Raw genomic sequence first — 20288 nt, 5'->3', positions numbered from 1 at the left:
TTGGCCACTTTTTTGTGTCTTCTTACTTTACTGTAAATGCTGTGTGGATCTTTATTTTGTTCGCGGATGTATCCAAGTGCCCAGAACCTTCCCTAACACACAGTAAATGCTCAATAAATATTTGTTGAACAAATGAATGTAGGACAAAGTATATGCTTGCCAAGCCCACAGTCTTACTTTTCTCATCCCTACATATGAGTTAGGTCCATTTCCTCACTATCCCTGCAAATATGCCAAACAAGGCCCTAGATGCAGGTTTTTAATTCTCTAGGTCTCCTCCTCTCCTTTCTGCGAACTAGACATTTCTCATATTGCAACATGGAGCACGAGCTGGCCCACCTCCTCTGGGAAGCCTTGTACAGCTCCCAGCCCTCCCTGAACAGCTATGGTCTCACGTTCCATGCCTCTCACAGCGCACATAGCACAGCATGCTGGATGTTGCTCTACTCTTTGCCATTTCTCTATATATTTTTATCTCTTTTTCTCAAACATAAGCTCCTAAAGGATGTTTATTCAGGACCTAACATGTGCTAAAACCTGCAGCTCTGGGGACTCAAGATCAATCAGACATGGCTTTACCCTCGGGGAGTTCACAAGCTAGTGGAAAATGGGACTCTACTTAGAGCATGTAATATAAGGAGCCATGTTCCAGTAGAAGCTGGGACAAAGTGGGAAGAGGAGGAGGGGTTTCTAGCACCGTATGGGGAGTCAGGAAAGGTATCACAGATGGGTCAGTATCTGAGTATCCTTTGAGCTGGGGCTCAGAGGAGTTCAAGGTCTGCAAGAGAGAAAGAGCAGGAAGGGCAGAGGGAATTACAAGGGCATGGAGGTACAGATGGGCTGCTGGGTTCAGGGGCTGGTGAGATATTTAAAGTGGTTCAGAAGGCTGGGTTTGAGATAAGGCTAGAGGGGAGGGTATAGGCTTTGAGTAAAGAATTTGAACTTCATCCAGTAGGCAGTGGGGAGTCAGCGGAGGACTTAAAGAGGACAGTTGCCATGTCTATAAATTAGGACAAAGTATGTGTATAATCTCATGAGCTTCTAAGAAGCATAGCCTTTGAAGATTACACATTGATTTCAAAGGAATCATTATTTAAAAAAATACCTGATATAAAACCTAAAATTCACAATTAAAGAAGTGTTTTTGAAAATGATCCTTAAGACAACCTGCTACTTCTTAACTATAAAGCTGGAACAAGAATTTCATGCTAAATACCAATCTTAATTTCATGATCTATAAAATGAGGATAATAATATTTATGACGGACTCCTGGTTGCCTCATTATCCTTTTTATGGTAATAGTTTTGTGTTTCTCCTATTTTTCCCCTTTACAAATGAGATATTTTAAGTATTTAACCAATTCCTATTCTACCTCTATTTTGGGTGTGGTAGAGAAAGAAATCTTATTATTTATTTTATAGAAGATTGGGCCATAAGGGTGACATCTCGACTTGATAACCAAAATACTGGATTTTGAACTGATTGTAGTGATTAGATTGAAATTTTTTTATTACACTAAGGTTTTTTTTTTTAATGATTTTATTTACTTATTTATTTTAGAGAGGGAGAGAAAGACAGAGAGAGAACGTGAGTGGAGGGGGAGCAGAGGGAGAGGGAGAGAATCTCAAGCAGAGTCTGTGCTGTGCGTGGAGCCTGATGCAGGGCTCAACCTCACGACCCTGAGATCATGACCTAAGCTGAAACGGAGGCTGCTTAAGCGACTGAGCCGCCCAGGCGCCCCACTAAGGTTTTAACTAGACATATTTCCCAGCTTCCCTCGTAGGGAGATGTGTCATGTGACCAAATTCTCGCCAATAGGATGTGAGTAGAAGTGATACGCAGCCTTCTCAGTCTTATCCTTGTAATAAGGGTAACTACTTCCTCGTTCACACAGCACAAGCTGATCTGACTTACCTAGTTTCTTTCTCTATTTGTCAGAGGGTTATTTCTACTCCCCCTTTAAAACGGAAATCCAACTTTTGCAAAAAAAAAAAAAAGAAAGCCATATTTCCAAGCCTCTGAAAGAGACTGAGATCATTTCAGATCTCCCCCAAACACCCCCATCCTCTACTCACCTGTTATAAGAGCTTGTGGCTCTCCAGAGTTGATAGGGAGAATCAAAAGTCTGAGCACTCCACAGTAGCTGCAGGTCAAATTCAATGCCTCCTAAGTGGTCTGGAGTCAGTATGAATGATTTCACATCAGGGAGGGTGTGGTGCTCCATCACGAACTGTCCTATTTCAAGGGGAAACACACACACTTATTTGTAAGTTTTATCGTACGTGAGATGAATTCCCTATAAAGCCTTAGTACCAAATTAATATTCTTCTACCAAACAACTAAGGTTATACCTACCCTCTCACACCTTAGACTATATTCCACCCTGGCTGGACAGCATGGCATCTCACCCCAGTCTATCAGCCTACTCAGGATGGTCATTATGCATATACATTTATAAACAACACGAATGTTCCTTGTGAAAATGGTGGGGCATATTCATAACAACAGGGGCCCTACACTTAGCTTTGAATTTCAAAAAATGTGTTTCTTAGAGGCAGAAAAGTCTTGGTAGTTTATAAACAGAAATATCAGTTTCAGATAAAAAAAAATTACATTTAAAGCCGCTCAAGTCCTGGGTAGAAAGAAACAATTGAAAACATCATTGAAAAGGTAAAGGTCGCTCAGCAGGACACTTCTGCTCTTTCAAACTGCAGTCATATAGTGTCGTGAATAAATAAAAGTAGAGAGACTCCTAGACTGAGAGACTAAGAAAATACAACAGCCAGAATGTAATATGTAATATTGATTGGATCCACTTTCCTTTTATATAAACAGATATAAAATAAATATAAAACAATATAAAAACAACTGGAAACGACATTTGTAGGACAATAGAGTGACTGTGAACAGGGACTAGATATTATTGGATCAATCTGAAATATCTTAGATGTAGTGACACCATTGTGACATGTAAGAGAATGCCTTTGTTCTCAGATGTCCACTGAAATATTTCAGGTAACTTGACATGAAGTCTGCAACTTGTTTTCAAATGTGGTACAAAAAATGGGTATGCATATAAGTATGGATGCGTACATATATGGCAAAATGTAAACAAGTGTTGACTTTGTTTTTCATTGTTCTAGTCTTTTGCCTTTTGTCTATATTCGTAATGTTTCTTAATAAAACATTGGGGGAAAAACTACACTGATATTACCTCTGAATTTGGCATGGGTCTTGAATTCAATGACGAGACGGCCATCCTCTCGAATGTAGATTCTTATTATCTGAAGCCTTGCAGAGAGCACACTGTCTGTCTGGATTCCTGAGCAGGCAATCATACACAAAACATCCAAGTTAGGGCATGGAGAAGGTCTCCCAGATAGTAACCTACATGTGAGTTGTCCCAGTGATACCTCTAAGTAGAGCTGCACAGTAATTTGAATGTAAGTTAAGAAAAATTTATATACTCATATGAGCATAGTATCTATTTAGACATATTTGCCAATTAAAACTGTATGACAGTTCATTCTACTGGTTTTTTGGTCTTGTTTTTTGTTTGTTTGTTTTTTGTTACAGTTCCATTCTCCTTGATATAGTTTCTTCATACCTGAAAATGCCACTTAGCCAGAGTCAGGGCCCTAGCCCATTGCTCGAAAATATTGGTCCTTAAATTTCTTACCATCCACTTCACAGCATCATGTGATGACAGTGCATCTGCATCAGACTCTGTTTGCTTTTCTTCACAAGGACACCTTTCATGACTCAACAGAACATAAGCAATGTCCTGGTGGCTACATTTTATATTCAGACCAATGCATGATTCAAGATTAGCTTGTAGAAGGCCAGCCAGATATGGCATGACATAAGGAAACCATGGCTTTCAGGAGGATAATTACAACCATGATGCCCAATGAGTTCAGTATGATCCAATACCAAAGGGTAACCAAAGGAGGGGCAAAAACAACATTTAAAAAGAATCCCAAAGCTCAAGAAATTATCGGACCCAGAGGGTGAAAACTTCCTGAAGTTATTTTCCTATGAGAAATATAAAACAAATGGTTTGAGTTCAAAGCATTCAACAGAAGAAAGGACTGTACTTTCCATTACCAGAGATGAAGCTCTGTCTAAAGAACACTCCTGTAGCTGCTTAGTCGCTCAGATCGGGTAAATCACCTCCAGGGATGCTGACAGGGAGAACGGGAGCAGCAGAAGGGGAGATGAGTTTGGGGCATCATGTGGTAGCTGTGGGACAAGGCGGCTTGGGGGAGACAGGAGGAAGGTGTGAGCTCTTACCTGAGGGGCTGTCACTAATACATAGATCTGTGGTGCCTGAGAAGAACCATGTCCATATATGCTGATGCTGGAAGGCCTCCAGGGATGAAAAACTCAATCTGGAAAGCTAGGGACCCAGAGTGGAGGATGGCGAGTGACAGATGGGTTCCTATACTGCCCATTAGGGGTTCAGAGGTATCCTTCTGGAGTAAAATCATGTTCATTTGCTCCTAGTTAAAAATGGTGTGATTCGTGGCATTTAAGGAGCAAAAACGTCTTCAAATCAGGTGCGTGGAAAAGGAAATATATATTAAGAGCAACCTAGTTCACTTTATTCATTTGGCCTAGAGTGGCAGCCCTCCTTTGACTGTATATAGGACAACGGGATGAAGAATGGAGCTCCTGTTAAAAGTCACTATTACTTTGTCTTAATCTTGCTTGAATATAGAGTAGGGATAGTTAAGATGTCAGTGGGTATACCTGTTCTCCAGAGAACAGTGTCATAGAAGAAGGAAAACTCCATTTCGGTGTGGTGCTCCAAAGAGGCCCAGCCTCTGGGGGCTGTCACATAGATGTAGGACACATAGAGAGGCACGTGAACGGTCAGGAATGACTGAGCAGAGTCTCTCACCTGCCAACATAAATGGTGCACACAGAGGGTTATTTCTTTCCTGGATGAAAAGGCATATGGTTATGACATCTCAGTTCGATTTTTACTCCCTCATTTAGTCACTGACTCATTCAATAATTATTTTTTTAAATTTTTAAAAAAGATTTTATCTATCTATCATCTATCTATCTATCTATCTATCTATCTATTTACTTATTTGTCAGAGGAGGGAAAGAACACAGGCAGGGGGAGCGGCAGGCAGAGAGAGAAGCAGTCTCCCCACTGAGCAAGGAGCCCGATGCAGAACTCGATCCCAGGACCCTGGGATCATGACCTGAGCTGAAGGCAGATGCTTAACCGACTGAGCCACCCAGGTGTCCCTCATTTAATAATTATTAACCAAGTGCCCACGACTGTGCTAGGTGTCTATGCACCAGACTGAGCTTCTCCCTCAACACTGGAAAGAACCCAAATCGTTGCCCTTATGGAACATACAGTTTAGTGAGGCAATGCATACATTTAAAAAATAAGGAAAAGAATGGGAAGTGTCCAGGATGCTTCTTCATATATGGTGATCTGGGAAGGCTTCTCTGAGGAGGTGACATTTGAACAAAAACACTCTGAAGACTGAGAAGGAGCTTTGCCTCCACTGTTCAATTGCTGGAAGACTTGGCTAAGATGTTGAAGATACCCAGTTATTCCCAAAGGATTAGTACATAGTCTCTCACTGACCATATTTTTCAGTGACCTGTAGGAGAGTCTGAATCAACCCTAATTGGAAAGATGCCCAAGTCTGGATCCTTGGGATGAATGTGGCTGACTTGGATGTTTTAGTGAGTAGTCACATCTCTTGCAACAGGAACTGAGGTCATGGGATTTGGATATCATATCTAGGAAACTTAGCAACACACAGTTCAGAGCTGCATATGCTTGCGTAATTTCCCACCTCATACAATGCCTCACTGAAATAATTTTGAAAAGGCAGCATATCATACTTCCAAGAGAATATTTCTTCTAAGGGGATTCCTGTTATGGGGCGCCTGGGTGGCACAGCGGTTAAGCGTCTGCCTTCAGCTCAGGGCGTGATCCCAGCGTTGTGGGATCGAGTCCCACATCGGGCTCCTCCGCTATGAGCCTGCTTCTTCCTCTCCCACTCCCCTGCTGTGTTCCCTCTCTCGCTGGCTGTCTCTATGTCAAATAAATAAATAAAATCTTTAAAAAAAAAAAAAGGGGGATTCCTGTTACCACTATTAATGGTTCAAAAATTTTTATTTTACTATGCAATGAACAAAAACTGGATGGAAAGATAACAAAATACAAGCAGAAGTTTTCATGGGGAAGCTAACTGTGCATACGTGTGTATGAATGAGGGACTTGATTTATTCATTTTATATTTTCCTCTGTAAACATATTATTCCTTTTATAACAAAAAAGTTTAATTTGAAAAAATTTTATTTTTGTCAATGGTAAAATACTATAATATACTATGGAACTTGCATTTTTCTTTTGTTTTAAAACACAATGTAAAGTGTTTCCATGGGTAACAGGAAAAGAGCCAAATGTTTCATCAATATTTGGGACATCAACATTTTAATTTTCTACAATATTTTTTTATATTCAATGGCATCAGGGATTCAAGGTTTGATACCAAGTTTTTCAAAAGACTCCGCTAATTCCATATTCATTAACAAATATCTTTTGAAATGCCTTATTCTGTTTTCTTTAGAAAATTTCCAGATTTTATCTGGACCTCACACCATATTCTCCCCCTTTAATATACAGGCTTTGTTAAAAACACATGGCCTAATCTCAAAATTGTTGATACTAGAACCTCAATAATTCTTTAGTTGATAAGAAAAATTAATTTTCCCTCCTCTGTTTCTGTTTTCTATCCTTTAGCCCTCATGATACTCTTTCCTAATCCTTAAAAAAAAAAACACCTAAACCTTGACAAATATTTACGATATACCTACACTGTGCTAAGTACCTTCCCATGTTGAGATGATTGGTTACAATTTCAGATGAGATTCAGAGAAGTTATGAGAGGGAAGATATGAACTAGGGCTTGGTTGTAAGTTCTCTATTCTTTCTACCATATACCAGCTGTTTCAACCATTTTTAAAGAAACAGACTGCAATGAAGTACTTCTGTGTGTCTATTCTGTGTTGGTTTAACAAGTGGGGCATATATACTGAGAAATCTTGGTCTTTGAGATTTTGACTCACATTCTGAACAAAGATACCTAAAAACGTAATTAGAGTAAAAGCATGGAAAACACAGAATACTAATTTTTGAGAGGCCAGAGGAGGAACCAATCACTTAGCTTTGGATTTTGGGGAGTGAATGTAGGTCATGCAACTGCAGAAACAGAAAGTAGGCCTAAGAAAGCCTTAATTTTCCTTTCGGTAGAGGGCAGTAGTGCATGTGAAATGAGAGTGAAACAGAATGAGAGGCATTACAAAGAAACAAAACATACCATTCCATTTACAATAGCACCAAAAATCATATGTTATCTCGGAATTAACTTAACCAGAGACGTAAAGGACCTATATTCTAGAAACTACAAATCACTCTTGAAAGACATTGAAGAAGACACAAAAAGATGGGAAAATATTCCATGCTCATGGATCAGAAGAATTAACATAGTTAAAATGTCCATGCTACCCAGAGCAATCTACACTTTTAATGCTATCCCGATCAAAATACCAATGACATTTTTCAAAGAACTGGAACAAACAGCCCCTAAATTTGTGTGGAACCAGAAAAGGCCCTGAATCACCAAGGAATTGTTGAAAAGGAAAAACAAAGCTGGGGGCATCATGTTGCCGGATTTCAAGCTATACTACAAAGCTGTGATCACAAAGACAGCATGGTACTGGCACGAAAACAGACACATAGACCATGGAAGAGAACAGAGAACCCAGAAATGGACCCACGGCTCTATGGGCAACTAATCTTTGACAAAGCAGGCAAAAACATCCAGTGGAAAAAAGACAGTCTCTTCAATAAATGGTGCTGGGAAAATTGGACAGCTACATGCAAAAGAATGAAACTTGACCACTATCTCACACCATACACAAAGATAAACTCCAAATGGATGAAAGACCTCGATGTGAGACAGGAATCCATCAAAATCCTAGAGAAGAACATAGGCAGCAACCTCTTTGACATCGGCCACAGCAACTTTTTTCATGACACATCTCCAAAGGCAAGAGAAACAAAAGAAAAAATGAACTTGTGGGACTTCATCAAGATGAAAAGCTTCTGCACAGCCAAGAAACAGTCAAAAAAACTAAGAGGCAGCCCACAGAATGTGAGATGATATTTGCAAATGACATTACAGATAAAAGACTGGTATCCAAGATCTACAAAGAACTTCTCAAACTCAATACACAAGAAACAAATAAACAAATCAAAAAATGGGCAGAAGATATGAACAGACACTTTTCTAATGAAGACATACAAATGGCTAACAGACACATGAAAAAATGTTCAACATCATTAGCCATCAGGGAAATTCAAATCAAAACCACACTGAGATACCACCTTATGCCAGTTAGAATGGCAAAAATTGACAAGGCAGGAAACAACAAATGTTGGAGAGGATGTGGAGAAAGGGGATCCCTCTTACATTGTTGGTGGGAATGCAAGTTGGTACAGCCACTCTGGAAAACAGTGTGGAGGTCCCTTAAAGAGTTAAAAATCGAGCTACTCTATGATCCAGCAATTGCACTACTGTGTATTTACCCCAAAGATACAGACGTAGTGAAGAGAAGGGCCATATGCACCCCAATGTTCATAGCAGCACTGTCCACAATAGCTAAATTGTGGAAGGAGCCGAGATGCCCTTCAACAGATGACTGGATTAAGAAGATGTGGTCCATATATACAATGGAATATTACTCAGCCATCAAAAAGAACGATTTCTCAACATTTGCAGCAACATGGACGGGACTGGAGGAGACTATGCTAAGTGAAATAAGTCAAGCAGAGAAAGACAGTTATCATATGGTTTCACTCATTTATGGAACATAAGAAGTAGGAAGATCGGTAGGAGAAGAAAGGGAAGAAGAAAGGGGGGGTAAACAGAAGGGGGAATGAACCATGACAGACTATGGACACTGGGAAAAAACTGCGGGCTTTAGACGGGAGGGGGGTGGGGGAATGGGATAGACCGGTGATAGGTAGTAAGGAGGGCACGTATTGCATGGTGCGCTGGGTGTTATACACAACTAATGAATCATGGAACTTTACATCAAAAACTAGGGATGTATTGTATGGTGACTAACATAATATAATAAAAAATTATTAAAAAAAAAAGAAACAAAACAAATTTTAATCAAAGACATGTTCCCAAAATAATCACACTAAGTGCCTCCAGAAGTCCCTCTTTCAGTGTGGTTAAAGCTGATCTGAAATGAAGAACAAACGTCATTTTTGGTTCATTCAGATAACCACTCATAATTGGGTAGAATCTGCTTCAGATTGAATTTTCCATGAGGACGTATTAGCCTAGTCCCTTTGATGTAACTGCCCTCCTAGGACGATGGCTTCTTACTAAAATTTTCTTTTGTCACTAATGATTAATAACTATTGAGAAAGTATCGGGGCGCCTGGGTGGCTCAGTCTGTTAAGTGTCTGCGTCGAGCTCAGGCTATGATCTCAGGGTCCTGAGATGGGCCCCACATAGAGCTCCCCGCTCAGCAGGGAGTCTGCTTCTCCCTCTTTCTCTGCCCCTCCCCCTCACTTGTGCTCCATCTCTCTCTCTCAAATAAATAAATCTTAAAAAGTGTCCATTTTTGCAAGGGTTGTCAGTTTGGCACAGGTTTGGACTAGGTATGGACATCAAGGTGTTTTAAACACTTCTTTCCCCATAATGCTTAAAAAGAGAGTGCTCTACTTGTCTTCTGAAAGGGTGCACCTCATTTTGACTTACTTCCCCAAGTGTGGAAGAGAATCCATCTACTTTGTAATAACCTTACCATCAAATGTAAATCCTTTTGGCTTTCCAAAATATACCTAGAGGGAAAAAACACATATATCTACAGAAGTAAATATTAGATTCTTACATAAATGGCTGCACCAGACAGTAAATTTTTCCACATTCATTATAACATTTTCCACATTAACTTTCCAATTAATTGATTTAGCGGACTTTGGGGGGCTCCCTTTAGCCACCATGCTGCTAAGGGACTTCTAAAGAACACTCCCTTGGCTATCCCAGTTCTTGGGGCTGCTGGATGCAAGGTGCTAACAGAAGCGCACTCAGGTGCGCGCACCTTCCAATAAGCCCCTGGAGCACCCACCTGGAAGTCGGCAGTGACAGACCCCCCGCAGACGTCAATCAACTCGGTCATGTCGTAATAGGCATCAAAGGTCCAGACGCAGCTCTTCAGGTTCAGGTGTTTGTAGAGCTGGATGGTCTTAGGCTCCCGGACGCTGGGGTCAAATTGGAAGGGGCGGTCGTAACCAGGCCCCAGGGCCGTGCTGTCATAGACCCTGTCGTCCAGGAACCCTGCCTCTGTGCGGGAGGGAGGAACAAGGAAGAGTGACTCAGTCTTGGGCATGGCCCTCACTGGCTGCTCAGGAGCTGAGTGGGGAGAAGGGATGTGTCCTTGTGAGACTGAGGTAGCCTACTCTCACTCTGAGACTGTTAGGAAGCAACCCAGGGCTCCCAAAATACACTGGGTGAGAAGGCGAGGGGAGCTAGACTTCCCATTGCCATGGGTTAAATAGAGTGACTAAGGTCACAGACTCCTCTAAGAGACTGTGGGAACCCCAGAAAAAAAGGTGAGCAAATGGTACTATAAACGGAGTCAGAGCTCAGTGGCCCCATGTGTCTTGGAAAAGAAAACATACTGAAGCTTTGCAGTCAATCCTTGAAGACACAGATTTACTATATGGAAAATTTGTTGATGAATTGCTATTTTTTAGGCTGATTTTTTTTTTAGATAGCTTTTATGTAAAGCCAATAAACAAACATCTGACTTCCTCCTCCCCTCCTATGGTTTTTGAACTCTTGGAAAAAAAAAATCTTAATTTTGTGTTAATGAGTAAATAGCTCGCTAATGATGCTTGACTAAACCTCCCTGCTACGGGCAAAAATTATTGGATCAAATGCTGCCAAGCAACTGAACTGTTCTAAATTAAGGAAGACCTTAATGCAGCAGAGAGCTAAATACAGATACAATTTTAGAATATCAGGATTAAAATTCTTTATACTACTAAAAGCAACTATAGTATTCTGAAAGAGCTGATGCATTTCTTACAATGTTTGACACCAGCACCCGGTCCTCTGCCCCCAAAAGGACTGCGATCTCAGTTAACATGTCTTGAATTTAATTGTGTTTAAGTAGGAAGACATACAAAGTTTCAGCCTATAACCAGAGTATGTTTCTTTCAGCGGCTGCAGACGTGGACCCGTTATACTTTCATGCGTAGCTCGGTGACTTGCAAATAATTTACACTCAACTAATCTCCACTGTATAAAGACCATCACTACCTAAAGTGATGCTTAATGAATATGAAAGAGCATATGAATGCTTTTCTATCTTCCAAAACACCGGTAAATGATTCATCAGTTGTCAAGGGAGGGAACACGCATTTAATGTGCACTTGCTAAGGTAAATGGAAACGGACAGGAGTCTTTGTAGAGTAAATGTCTGCTATGGCTAGCTCAGGGGCGCACCTCTGTGGCTGTCAGCAACTTCGGGCCTGTGTCCGCGGGGCACGTTGGCTCCTCAGGCTGCCCTTGCGGGGGCCCTGGCCATCGGTGACTGAGTGAGGTGCGACAGAAAGGCCTGACAGTTGGGGCTGGAAGTAGGGTGAGTGGGACAGACGGGCTCTCTCCAGAGCTCCCCCAAGAGTCAGTGGAGGCTTTTACAGGTCGGTGCTGGACTGTAGTCTGACCTTCCCCTCTGCCCAATTCTGCTTCCTCTCCTTCCCTTTGGCGGATGCTGATCCCCAATAAACACCTTGCACCCCCCACTCCATCTCAGCTCCCGCTCCCCGAGAACCCATCCTACAACACGGGACATCTGCACTTTAGCTTTCGAAAGAGGCTGCAGTAAGGAGATTTTAGGGCACAGACCCAAACATGCTCACTGTGGGGGAGGGAAAGAAGCAACAGCTACCATGGCAGGTGCTTTAAACATGTCCGCAAATTAAATCCTCACCCTGATGGGTATCAGCTGTTATCCTCATGTCATAGATAAGAAAGCAGTGGTTTGGGGAAGCCCAGCTATCTCTGTTCAGTTGCGTAGAGAGTGCAAAAGGGATTCGAACCCGAGTCGGTTTGATTCCAAAGCCCTTGTTTTTCCCTATTCACTTCACCGTCTAAGCTGCCTATGTCTGGATGCCTGCTAAGGAAGGAACTCTCCTCATCACGCAGATTTTGAGGACCGGGAGACAGGAAAGCAGAGTTCACTTCTCTGTGTCCCTCAGGGCCACGGCGCTGGGCGGGAACGGGATAGTCAGCACGGAAGTCGTCCCTCACCTGAAATGCCTCTCAGGTCGCGGGTGGTGACGAGATTGGAGCAGACGTGCTGGTGTCTGTAGATGGACTCGGACAACAGAAAATGCAGGTTGTGCAGCGGCATGGTGGAGATGAGGGGCAGCATTCCGTCCTGGTGTGGGATCTGCACGGAAATGTGGATTCTGAGGCAAAAATGGGCAGAGAGAGTGTTTAGGTGCACGCTAGAAACAGCTAACCTGGTACATTTCTTCCTCGTAACTTACTCTGCCTTCACCAGAGAATTCCCCGTTCTTTGTCCTGAAGCTGCCCGTGTAAGAACACAAGGGTATGATGTACACGTGGGGTTGTCCCCCACCCCTCCCGCCGAGAGATCCTCCAGCTCAGAACTGATAGCAATCAAGAATCACATTTGTTTCTTCCGAATAAGAAAAGATAACATCACAACCACAAATTACTTTAAAGCTTTCTTTTGCTTTAATGGAAGCTTTGTTTCCTTGTGAGTTACAGCAAAGTCACTGATAGAGGTGCCGTTCCCCTTCTCTGTCACAGGGAGTGTCTGGGGGAGGTTGGGTAGGGCCGACGCTCATATTTTTTTAAAGTATTTGTGCCAAATGACATCACTGAGCTCTTTAAACTCCAAGGCCAATATTCCTACCCAAGACAATATCTTAGAAAGAGGCGCCTAGGTGCCTTCGTTGCTGGGCGTCTGCCTTTGGTTCAGGTCATGATCCCGGGGTCCTGGGATTGACCCCTGCGTCGGGCTCTCTACTCAGTGGGAAGCCTGCTTCTCCCTCTCCCACTCCCCCTGCTTGTGTTCCCTGTCTCGTTGTGTCTCTCTCTGTCAAATAAATAAATAAAATCTTTAAAAAACAAATAAATAAAAATAAAAAATAGAATACTGATAACACCATAAAAAAATAGTCATATCCCACTACCCCTACTGTCTCCTCCTAACTGAGACTTCTCCCACCTCTCCCCCTTCAATTTCCAACAATGTGGGAGGCCCTCACTGGCCCCCATTTGCAGTGTGCTCTCCCCTCATCTACATTTCTCAGCTTAGGTGCCTTGGCACTGGGACATCTGTAACTTATTCATATTGGCTGCTATTTCTTGTATGCTTTCAGACTCTGTTTATCTTGCGTCCCCACGATGAGGACAAGGATCGCTGCCTTCACTTCTTTTGTTTCTCCAGAGCATGTAGTAAAAATTCTAAATAAAACGGGAGCTTAATAAATATTGGTTAAGACTGTGATAAAACAGAATGTACTTATGGGCTGCATTATTTTCATTGTACAAGTTTAAATTTTCAGCATGTTGACTGAGGGTGCCTTTGAGTTTTTACAGCTTGTTTCTTGGAACAAAAGCCCAAGAGACTTTTTTTTTTTAAAGATCTTATTTATTTATTTGACAGAGAGAGAGACAATACAGGCAGGGGGAGTGGGAGAGGAAGAAGCAGGCTCCCAGCGAAAGAGCCTGACGTGGGGCTCAATCCCAGGACTCCAGGATCACGCCCTGAGCCGAAGGCAGATGCTTAATGACTGAGCCACCCAGGCACCCCGCAAGAGACATTTTTAAGAGGAATCAGAACCTTGGAATAGGAACAGGATGTCTCTTTTGCTAGGAAGGGGTCAGTAGTGCCCTGGGCACTTCTGCTACTGCTTTCTAACAAAAGTAAATCTCATTCTGTTAGAAAAAAGAATTTGCATATTCTTGGCTCCATATTTAAATCTGTTTTTTCCTCCATGCAAATGAACCCCTTTCTCTGAACTCAGTTGCTCATAAAGGCACACGTACAATTAGCACAAGGTTTAATGAATATGTATAATACACATGAATTCTTTTTTGCTTGGCAAATATGAAAGCATCTATCTTCCATCAAAATCATGGGAGCACGGAAAAAATAAAAGCACATCTGTCCAGTGACTTTCAGTTTAAATGGTATTATTACTCTGTTCACTAGATATTTAGCAAGTATCTCTTAGGTGCCAAGAAGTACCGTCCCAACGATAGGGGATCCAAAAATCATCCTCCTCATCATCATCACCACCATCATCATCATCATGGTCCCTGCCCTCACCAACTACTGTGGGACCTTGAGAGCTTGTTTGCAGGTTCTAGCAGGGAGCACAGCTACTCGTATACCCTGGACCAAAGATTGGTCCTCCTCTCTTGGGGAAGGTCGTCCTCTTCGACCGAGCGTGCAGCTTTGGGAGGGACGCACCTCGAGTGGTGAGGGAGGAAGGGGACGCCCACCTAGCCAGCCAGATCAGCCGAATCAACCCTGGCGATCAGTGGGGTGACAGATGTCACAGCCAGATCCCCCTCACATCCTCTACTGTGGGGACAGCCAGAATGAATGAGGATAATGCTCTAAAGGAGGCAACCGTGGGTGCCAGGAGAGCCGGAAGGAGGAGCTTCCAAATTAAATTGGGAAAGATGATGGGGAAGTTCCTAGAAGGGATGTCATGAGCTAGGTACAGTAGGACAATAGGATTTAACTACAGTAAGTGGAAGGGGGCCGGGAGTATTGCAGTCAGGAGGGACAGCATGGCGGAGGCATGCAACATGGAAGAGTTGGAAGCTCTGGGGATTTGATTTCAGTTTGATTCTGTGTGGGTAGAAGGGCAGGTGAAAATGAGAGGCAAGGGACATGAGGCTAAGAAGACAGACAGGGGCCGGATTTTAGGAGGCCTTTGAGGAATTTAAATTTTTTCTGAAGCATGTATCACCACTATTCTTATCTTACAGAAGCGTCACTCATTGATCTGTCTCACCCAGAAAACACACAAAGCAGAGCCCCCGCATTGTGGACGGCACCACCTGCCTGACCTGTTTGGGTGCTCCTTGTGCTTGACGTCCAGGTATTTCAAGGTGGCGATGAAGGACTGAGCCTGGAAGCCTCTGGCTGTCCCGGCTACCACTGGGGTGTGGCAGATAGCACTGTCTGTTCCAATGGTAACAATGTTGCTCCTTAAGGGGGTCCCCACATGGCCCACCTTGTCTACGGCCTTTGCCACACAACGCACGTGGAACCTCCGGCTGAAGTAAATGCTATCCAGGACCTACCGGGAAAAAAAAGTACTTCAGACGTGGATACTCCTTAAACAGCTCCTTACACTGTATCTTCCGGATGATATGACACGACCAGCTTCTGGTACAGGGTTATTTGTGCAGACCATCCATCATCTCTCTGTCCATCCATCTATCCACTCATCTATCTATTCATTCATCCACCACAAAACTAATGACTTTCTCCCAGGAGCCAGGGACAGAGCAGTGAGTATGGACAGCCTAAGGCAGCATGTCAGACAATGAACAAGCAGACAGACTGCAGCGAGAGCCTGGAGATGGCCGGTGACCAGTGATAGTATTGTTCTCTTTATAGATAGGGTCAGCATCAGGACCACTCAATGGTTTCCAGCCCTTCCCTTAAGACTGGCTGGCCTCCAAGTCACTTTTGCTGAGGGTATAGTGTCAGGATACAGAAGGGAGATGCTTTCTTCCCAGGAGTTATTTTTCTTTCTTTCCTACTGCTAGTCCCTCCCTCCAGCCCCCACCTAATGACCACACACACTGTAAAGTTTGTAATAACATGAAGAGTTGAAGTTGAGAACTTGGCCTCTGACACCTACTGGCTTTTGAAGGTCTTTCAACAGATTCTTTCATGTTCTCAGACATACAGAAGCCATAAGAATGCTTCACTCAAACTATGCAGAGGCAACACGGGTCACCACAACTCTTAAGATAATGTGTGCATACACAAAGGGAAGTACATAAGAAGAAAAATTAATTAGTAGTTCTGTGCGCCATAGACCTCCCACAAAGCAATCATACAAACTTATAAATTCTACCCGTGAAAACAATTTTCACTGAAGTCCATTAAAAATTAAAGAGGATTTTTCCATTAAAATTTTTTTAATTAGCTACCAACGCTTTATTTATTTATTTACACATGGACTTAGTTCAGAAGGGATTTGAGGCATCTTATAAAGATGCACACAATACAATGGTATTAAATAAATAATTGAAGAAACAAAGATAGAGCAAAGGGAACTGGGATGAAAGTGTTAGTCACCACGTCACGGCAAGAAGAGAAACTGAAACACCAACTTGGTGCCCGTTAAAAATGTCTATTTGGCCCAAATCAGACTGAACTGCCTTCATGGTTTTTTGAAAAGAGAATTAGATACTTAGGAAACAGGAAGCTGTTAAGTCTTATCATTTAAGTTTTTAAATTTTATCAGATAGTTTAAATTTGAACTAGGTCATGTTGCCAAAGAATTGATCTTTTGGCTTTTCTGAATAAGCTGTGCAAAAAACAATGGTTATGAGTGACTTTGCTTTACCCACAGCCCTCCCATCCAGCTGTGCCTGCCCTCCACCATGATCCCATCTACGGGAAGCACTTATTAAAGTGAGAACAAACTGAGATTGGATAGGAAAAAATCTAGAGAAATTCAGTCTGAAAGAAATCTCTGATGTCCAAAACTATTAAGTGCACTAATTGTAATAAAAAACTGCCAAGGGCTTACTATGTGCCAGATGCTGAGCTGAGGCTCTCCACTGCTTTCAGCTCTCTCCCTGAGGAGAACGATGTCCCCGGTGTGCTGAGCGTCACCACAGTGCCCTGTTTCTTAAGGTTGGGAAATCGTTCACTATTCACTGCTCTGTGATGGTGGCAGAGGTGTTGGTCTGATGTCTCAACTGTTTGAGGACAGCAACTGCACAGTGAACTTCTTCTCATGTCCTCCTGCAATTCTGTATAACGCCGATCACTGGAGAAACACTCTATCCTTTGTTTAATCACTGCACCATCCCTACTATGTGCCCTCAATGTGCTGGCACGTTAGGCTATACAACGTGGTCCATGTCCTTAAGGGGTTTATATCCTACTATGTGTTGAACGATTGAAGAGATGTGAAAAAAAGTCATCATTAATTGTACCTACTTGGAATCTTTGACTTACTTTACTGTTTAGAGATCAGTTTTATATCTGATTTGTCAACGATTTGTGAAGTAGCTAAGTGGAAAAGGTATTATTTTGCAGATCAGGAAACAGAGACTCAGCTCCCTAACCTCTTAACATCACATAGTTAAAAGTAGGCAGAATCAAGATTAGTAAACAGGTTGTCTGATTACTAGCTTGGATCTCTTTCTACAGCACTGTATTACCTTATATATAAGAATAAAAATACCTGTGTATATACTGTGTGTACCTGCTTATTTGTTTATTTTATTTCAAATGCCACACAAGAGCCTTAAGGAATTTGACAGAGTTGGAGTGACAAAGAGAAATACCAGTTTTCTCCCTAACCAACCGGACCCAGACCCCTAGACCTACCATGTGGTTGACGCTGGTGAATGGCGTGTTGTCAGTGATGGTCTCAAAGGGCGACCGGGCCCCGTTGCCATCAGTGGGGGTGGCCACCTCCCAGCTGAACTGCACAGATGTTTGATTGATGCCAGCCTCGCTGCAACGCTCCTTCATGATGGCGTACTTGGGGAAATGGGAGTCACAGGGGGTAACGCAAACCAGTGGGTAGCCTGGGGAGGGGGATTTCTTGACTCCTTCCTTGGTAACTTCTTCTACGTGGTCATAGTCAGCAAGTGTGACAACCTGCAAAGGAGCAACAAAGCTTCAGCCTGGGCTGGGTGCTGGGAGGCTCAGAGAACTAAGGCTCCCCTCCCTAGAGATCCACGAGATCCTTTAACTGCGAGGGATTCTTTAAAATATAATGAAAAAAATATATAACGGAAGTTTTCATAGTGCTTTGTGAGGCATCCCTGAAAGATACTACAGATCTTTAGTGGTGAAGAAGATCCTCCGTCTGCCTGAGCTGAAAGCTTTAGTATCTTGTCAATCTTATTCCTAAACCAGAGCTCTAGCACTCATGTAAATAATACTTATATTTTTATGCACACTTAACCAAAGCTATATCATGAATAACAGTTACTAGTTTAAAGTTGCATTAAGAAAAAATAAAATAAATAAAGTTGATTAAATTATTAATGGTATGCAGTAGATATTTGGCAAAACAAAAGTAAATAAAAGTAGCGTATTTCTTCCATGGTCGAATAAGAGACACATTTTGGAATGATCCTTCTACTATATGAGACTAGCCAGGGGAGGTTAGAAGACTTATTCTGACTGCTTCATTATTATGGGTTAAATTTCCCTTGGCAACCTCCAGGCATTTTCCTCCTAATTGTAAAGTCAGGACATTCATTCTATACATCCCCAAATTGGGAAACTGGGTACTACACTTCTGCAAATACTTAGCTCAATGCATGTGGCAAATACGGAGGGTAATAGATATGGGGTAGCATTATTTTTTTTTCCCTTCTTCTAGGTCCCACTAAAGAAATGAGAAGATCAATTGTATTATACTTCCCATGTTTATCAGACTAAGGTATCAACATGGTTTGGACTTACTCTTAAGTAGAAGAGGGTTTCTAATCCTCAGCACTACTGACATTTGTGCCAAATAATTCTTTGTTGTTGGGGCTGTCCTGTGCATTGCAGGTCGTTCAGCAGCGTCCCTGCCTTCTACTCACTAGATGCTAAGAGCACTTGCTGTGACAGTTGTGACAACCAAAAATGTCACCAGACATTGCCAAATGTCCCCTGCAGGTGGTGGCACGGGGAGGGGATTCGGGAAGGAAAGGACAGGATGGCTCTTGGTTGAGAACCACTGTGTTAGAAGAATGAAGAAGAACAGCACCAGAAGGTCTACTTCTCTCAAGTTATCATCTACTAGTCACTAGGACAGAAAAGCAGAGATCCCTTTGGGTCAAACAACTCACGATGGGTGGTGCTGGCAATATGAGACTGCCTGCTGCCTCCTGGTCTAGAATTGTCACTGTGGCAGTGGTCACATCGCCAAGAACTGCTTCCACTGGGTCATCTGGGCCAAGGACTAGGGAGAAAGATTCATGCCATTCCCGGTCTTCATTGGATAGGATCTCGACTTTAAAAAAGATATGATCCACACCTTCACCAAGGACAGAACAGAAAGAGAGCAAAGGTTCTCATTAGGTGACCTACCTCAGACAGTGCGGGTTGGCACTGCTGAGATTTCATGTTAAAATACACCCTTTTCTTTTAGAGGTTTTCTATAAATACAGTGGCTGCTAATCACTTTAGTCCTATCTCCAGTGAGAAATCTATTTTATAGACCAAATTCCACCTGTGGTAGAGGCTCAGTTTTGCAGATTTACTATTCAACACCATATGAGGATTAATGGCCCCTGCCTGACACTAGCTGGTAGTAATAAAAATCTATGATCCAAAATACACTCCACCCTGGTTATGAGTTTTTTTGCTTAATTTTTCTTTCCCTTGCACTTAGGCATGAGCTCCTGCATGGCCGTGAGTGCCTGCACACACAGACACCACTCAGAGCTGCCCTGAGAACCAGGATCTCAAAGGCTTCCTACCAGGCCATCCCCGCAAAGACAATAGTGTAAGGGTTTGGCAGCCTGGAAGGAAGAGGATTAGAACCTTAGGAACAGCCTTCCTTTTCTGTAAAATAATTCTCTGGGGGTACAGATATTCCTGGTGGTAGTTAAGGTTCCCTTCTTCCTCTCCTACAAACACCTGGGCTGGGTTACTTCCAAGACCCATCTTTTTTCCAGATCCTTACGCAGAAAAGGAAAAAGTAGGGGCGGCTGGGTGGCACAGCGGTTAAGCATCTGCCTTCGGCTCAGGGCATGATCCCGGCGTTGTGGGATCGAGCCCCACATCAGGCTCCTCTGCTATGAGCCTGCTTCTTCCTCTCCCACTCCCCCTGCTTGTGTTCCCTCTCTTACTGGCTGTCTCTATCTCTGTCAAATAAATAAATAAAAATCTTAAAAAAAAAAAAAGAAAAGAAAAAAGAACAGGAAAAAGTAAAGACACATGGAAGAACAGTCCTTGTGTGGAGGTGGAGAAA

General features: G+C 42.7%; 1 protein-coding gene across 2 annotated transcripts in view; it reads right to left on the bottom strand.

Moving 5' to 3' along the window:
- FRAS1 (Fraser extracellular matrix complex subunit 1) overlaps positions 1 to 20288 on the bottom strand; it is a 407808-nt gene that overhangs the window by 18510 nt on the left and 369010 nt on the right. For both annotated transcript variants that reach the window (XM_048211952.2, XM_026509896.4), the window contains 8 exons: positions 19162 to 19349; positions 17699 to 17974; positions 15187 to 15419; positions 12379 to 12539; positions 10190 to 10404; positions 4754 to 4904; positions 3216 to 3323; positions 2077 to 2236 (listed from right to left, as the gene is read on the bottom strand). In XM_048211952.2, the coding sequence (XP_048067909.2) occupies positions 2077 to 2236; positions 3216 to 3323; positions 4754 to 4904; positions 10190 to 10404; positions 12379 to 12539; positions 15187 to 15419; positions 17699 to 17974; positions 19162 to 19349 (1492 nt within the window). The remainder of the gene's footprint in view (positions 1 to 2076; positions 2237 to 3215; positions 3324 to 4753; positions 4905 to 10189; positions 10405 to 12378; positions 12540 to 15186; positions 15420 to 17698; positions 17975 to 19161; positions 19350 to 20288) is intronic.

Source organism: Ursus arctos, unplaced genomic scaffold (assembly GCF_023065955.2).
Source record: "Ursus arctos isolate Adak ecotype North America unplaced genomic scaffold, UrsArc2.0 scaffold_9, whole genome shotgun sequence".
Taxonomy (NCBI): Eukaryota; Metazoa; Chordata; class Mammalia; order Carnivora; family Ursidae; genus Ursus; species Ursus arctos.
The sequence above is the reverse complement of the archived record's forward strand: the minus strand, read 5'-3'. Positions and strand labels throughout refer to the sequence as shown.